Source organism: Portunus trituberculatus, chromosome 37 (genome assembly GCF_017591435.1).
Source record: "Portunus trituberculatus isolate SZX2019 chromosome 37, ASM1759143v1, whole genome shotgun sequence".
NCBI classification, from domain to species: domain Eukaryota; kingdom Metazoa; phylum Arthropoda; class Malacostraca; order Decapoda; family Portunidae; genus Portunus; species Portunus trituberculatus.
The window spans coordinates 3,731,687-3,736,686 of NC_059291.1; the positions used below are offsets into that span (position 1 = coordinate 3,731,687).

The 5,000-nt window shown below is 38.2% G+C and overlaps 1 protein-coding gene across 1 annotated transcript in view; it reads right to left on the reverse strand.

Moving 5' to 3' along the window:
• The window catches only part of LOC123514027 (orexin receptor type 1-like), a 94,309-nt gene that overhangs the window by 10,984 nt on the left and 78,325 nt on the right, over nucleotides 1-5,000 (reverse strand). The window contains 1 exon segment of the mRNA XM_045271596.1: nucleotides 4,470-4,604. Within this exon segment, the coding sequence (XP_045127531.1) occupies nucleotides 4,470-4,604 (135 nt within the window).

Here is a 5,000-nt window from a genome sequence, read left to right on the forward strand (position 1 = left end):
TGATCCGCTATGTGTTCTCCTCCACTGACACTTCAGAAAATCCATTATTCTTTCCCTGGTATCATGCATGTTTTTCGAGCTCAGTATCCTCCTTTCTCGCCAACAATATGGACCGTAAAAGTATCGAGGTAAAAGTATTGTGTGTTATGATTAATGTTTCCCAAGCGTGTCGACTCGTGTCTGTCCGTTTCTCTCTCTAAATGTATATACGTATACGTTTTGTTATGTATCTCACTGCATCTTTACTCCTCACTTAATTAACTCTACTCTTTTCTCTTCACTGTCTGTTTTCGTGGCTGTCTGCGTCTGTTCCATTTCATCTTCCTTTTCTGTGTTGTGATATTTAGTTTGTGACTGAAGTTTTTTCCTCCTAAGTTTGTGTACCTAAGTTCCTATGTTTTTTATTGTTATTATTATTATAAATATCATCACCATTATCATTATCACCATTATTAACTGCTTTATTTATTTACTTATGTCCTTTTCTATATAAACTGTATGAGTGCAGATGTATCAGTCTCTACCTCCAGCACACCAGTTAAGCTTTTATGTCTTAACTAGTTTGATGGTCTGCAAATATCACCCGCTGTAAAGTTCATGTCATCACTAGATTGCTGCTACTCGCTTATTCATGTGACTACACGTTTCGCATTTGGATTCAAACAATGCAATAATTAAAATATGCTTTGGTTTACGGTGTCATAGGTATTTACAACTAATTACATAAGATCTAAAGAAGTAAATGCGTTACTGCTTGAATTCACTGAACACCTGTGAAGACGTGAAATGTTCTGTGGTGTTCAATGAAAACAAGCTTTATATATACATTGCTACTCTAAACAGTCCAAAAATAATGCAAGGTATGTCAATTTAAACATGTTTTGTCAATGCTGTTAGTTTGGCAAGAGGAAATTAAACGTATCATGAGGGTATTGGAGTGAAACATTCTTCCATCTCACTCTTGTCGCAGTAAATACATAAAAGCAAAGCACAATAAAGAGCAAGTGCATCAGATGCAAGGGAATTCCAGGTCCTTTGTGCAATTACGTGTAAACTTGAAGGGTTAAAAGGAAAAAGAATGTCAGGGAGGGGATCCAGCTGTAGGAGTATTAGACAAGAGTGCCGGGAGGAAGCATATGAATGTGTACATAAAGAGGGAGGAGTTGAGAGCTACGGTACGTCTATTGAGGCGATTTGGAATGTTTATCTTTAGTAATATAAATAGGCTCTTATAGATGTTATTTGGATTTTGTGTTTAGGTTTTTGGTAACAGCTTAACTAACTCATTATCTCAATTGTCCTTTAGTTTAAATAGAGAAAAGAAAATATTACTTTTATTTCTTGTCTATCTAAAGTTTTTAAATCTAACCTCAACAGGAAGATTCTTATATACCTATCACTTCACAATCTTCTATCTGATCACCGGTATGTCTTCCGTCAAGACCGCTCTACTTGTGATCTTCTGGCTTTTATTACAGAGTCTTGGTGATCTTCGTTTAGAGATTTTGGTGAAAATTTTGCTGTTGCCTTACACTTACCAAAGCTTTTAATGGAATCTGGCACAAAGCTTTGAATTCCAAATTACCGTCCTACGGCTTACATATTTAAAGCCTCCACTCATACTGAGACTGTTCTCTCATTTAATTTTTTCTTCTCTTATTGTCTTTTCCCTTCACACATTCGCTCATTTTATCTTATGTTCCCTTCACACATCCTCTAATTCAATCTTGTTTTTTCTAGCACACATTCTTTTATTCCACTTTTTTTTTTTACCCATTCACGCATCTTCATTCAGTTTTTTTTCTTCCCACATCCTCTTTTTACATTCGTTTTTCCTTCAGACTTTCCTCCACCCGTATGCATTCCTCATCCACTGCCTTGTCTTACCCTTCCACCTCGTTCCCTCATAAAGCTCGGCAAAGCGGTGTTGTTTTCCTTAACTAATTCATTTCTGCCGTCTTCCTGCAAGCCCACAATCACCTCCCACAGCTAATCCGCAATTTAAATCTTTCGCTTTCTCAGATGCACCGCTGAGCCCTCCACAAATGCTTTCCGTCTTCGTGTGTGTGTGTGTGTGTGTGTGTGTGTGTGTGTGTGTATGTCTGTGTGTTTTCTTTTTTCTTTTTCTCTCTCCCACATGTTTCATCGTATTCTGCATGCGTCTCTGAGCTGGAGGCAAGAGAAAATAGAACTCGGACATGAGTGAAATAATTTACAAGAGCGTCTTCAGTATATCCCGAAGAAGGAACAATTATAAAAATGTTGAGTCAGAGCAACGAAGTAATCTGAGGTGATCTCAATACGTAAGACAATAAAGCATAAGGGAAGGCTGGTCTAAAAATACGTGACAGTAAGTGTGATGGAGGGGACCGAGGAAAGCCATGACCTGTAGATTCAGAAAATAGTGAAAGAGCACAAGGGGAGGAAGGCAGAGTAAGATTGCAAGAAGGAGAGGGAAAGTAAGTGAACGTAAGGAGCTTATAGGAGAAAGGCCGTGACCTGTAGGATAAGACGACGGTGAAGGGAGGCAGTGAAAAGATTAAGATGAACGAAAATTGACAGGAAACAAGAAACGCACCCGAAAGGAAAAAAAAGTTTATCTTAAAAGGCACATATGTACATTTCAAGTGGCTGTTATCGTTGCTGTTAATGTAGACATTCTATTAGCAGTCAGATTCTTTTAAATTTCCTTGTATAAAAGTAAACAGACGACATTCCCAAACACTTCTGACTTATCTCGACTCCATTTATAACTTTAGCAGAGATTCTTAAAGTTTAACGAATACTTCAGTGTTTCAAGGAATGTTTAACTATTTGACTGCTATTTGGTATGTATCCTTCGTTACTAATCACTCCAGGGCCTTTTTATTTGTTTTATAGCTGCCTCCAATCCATAAACTGGGTAAAAATGGCAAAATCTATTTTTTCAATACCATTCTTTCATGAGATGCTTATAGGGATTTCATGCATTACTTCTGTTGCTGTTAATTGTTTCTTATTGCTGTAAAAAAGCTTAAAGGATTACCGAGATTATCATAAGAACAAGACCTCATTACTGTGGCCGCGGGAAGAATGTTTATCAGACCCCCCAAAACGTTTCAAATTACGGGGTCAGAGAAACTAATAGACGGCCACTGTCGAATCTCAGCATCTTGAAAAATATGCAATGATTACGTTAACCAAGGAATAATCATAGGTGCAAGTACTCGGACCATATCTATAACACCCGATATTTTTTGCTCTCGTAGTCATCGAAGACATTGCAAGACGGTAAAAACAAAATCAGATAAAAGGCTGGTTAACTTACATTCCAAAGACGTACAACAAATGTGAGGGTAAATGGAAAGTTTTTATACGATAGGACTGCAGGAAGTGGGGAGGAGTTCAGATTAGGAGAGATATAAAGAGGCAATGCAGAGAACTAAAAGAAACTGTACGTGTTTGAAGAAATTAGTCAAAGCAAAGGCAAGACAAAAAAAAAAATAAGCCTTTGAATGCAGCTTACACACACACACACACACACACACACACACACACACACACACACACACACACACACACACACACACACACACACACACACACATACACACGATAAAAGGCGTATTCCAAGCAGAGGTAGATAAAGGCCTTGAATAGAACCGTAATTAAAGAAACAAAAAGTGACTGACGAAGATATTACAATTTCACAACTCGCATAATATCACGAATTCTGTTTTTTTTTTTTTTCACCAAACCTTATCAATATGTCCTCTTTTACCTGTTCACTGTTTACGGGAATTTTGCCTGTCTCTCCGCTGCCTGCCTGATGCACTGTCAACTCCTATCAGTCTGTTCGCAGTCTGGTTGTCTTTTGTGTCTTTGGATGAGTGACTATACTTGCATGGTCTTTCTTTTTACGAATGAATGAATAAATGAATGAAAGAGAGAATAAGATGAAAAATAGATTGATCAATACAAAAAGAACGGAAGAACAAGAGAAACAAAAGATGAATGAATGAGTGGAAAGGAAATAATAAAAAAGACAGACAGAAAGAAAGAATTAATCAAAAGAATGAATGAATGAATGAATGATTGAATGGATCGCTGAATCTATTTTCACATTCTCATTTTATTTTTTTGGGTGATTTATTTCACGAATTACAGTTTAATTAATTTTTCCTTGATTCATTATGATGTTAACGTTATAATAATGACAACGTGTAATTATGCTATGGGATATTTATGGTCTGTCGATATACCTGAACATCTACTTACTGATCTGTCTGTCTGCCTGTCTATCTATCTATCTATCTATCTATTTATTCACCTACCTGTCTACCAGCTTATCTATCTATTTATCTCTCAGTACATCTATCTATCTTTCTATCTATCTTTCTACATATCTACCTATCAACAAATCTATCTATATACGTGTCTACCAACTCGCCTGCCTTCCATAACACCTTTCTGTGCCCTCCGCCACTCACCGACTCATGCGCCAGGCAGCATAGAGCGCCGGCGTGGTGACGGTTGGCAGGAAGGCGACCCACACAAAGGTGATGAACGTGATGTCAAAATGGCCAGAGTTGTCATACGTCTCCATCACCATGTTCTTCACCAACCTGACGGAGAGGAAGGAAATACAGGTTAGTGGTAGTAGTGGTGATGGTGCTGCTGGTGAGGAAGTGAGAGATATGGTGAAGGGAAGCGTGAGGAAGTGCGAAGGTAAGGGAAGTCATTATCTCAGGTGTGAAGGGAAAGCCACGGCAGGCAAAGGGGGTGGAGAGAGAGTGGTGGAGAAAGATAATGGAAGTTACGAGGCTCCTTAAAGGGGGAGGAGATGAGGAAGATAGCGTCAGGCAGGTCTAATGTGTGAGGAAGGAGTACAGGTAGAAAGCAAACACTCAGGTGGAAATTTTAATATAATACGTTAGGTGGATAATGCGGTAACGATGATGTCCATTGAATTTACGATGCTGAGATGGCATATGAAGGAAATCTCAGCAATTAATCAATAT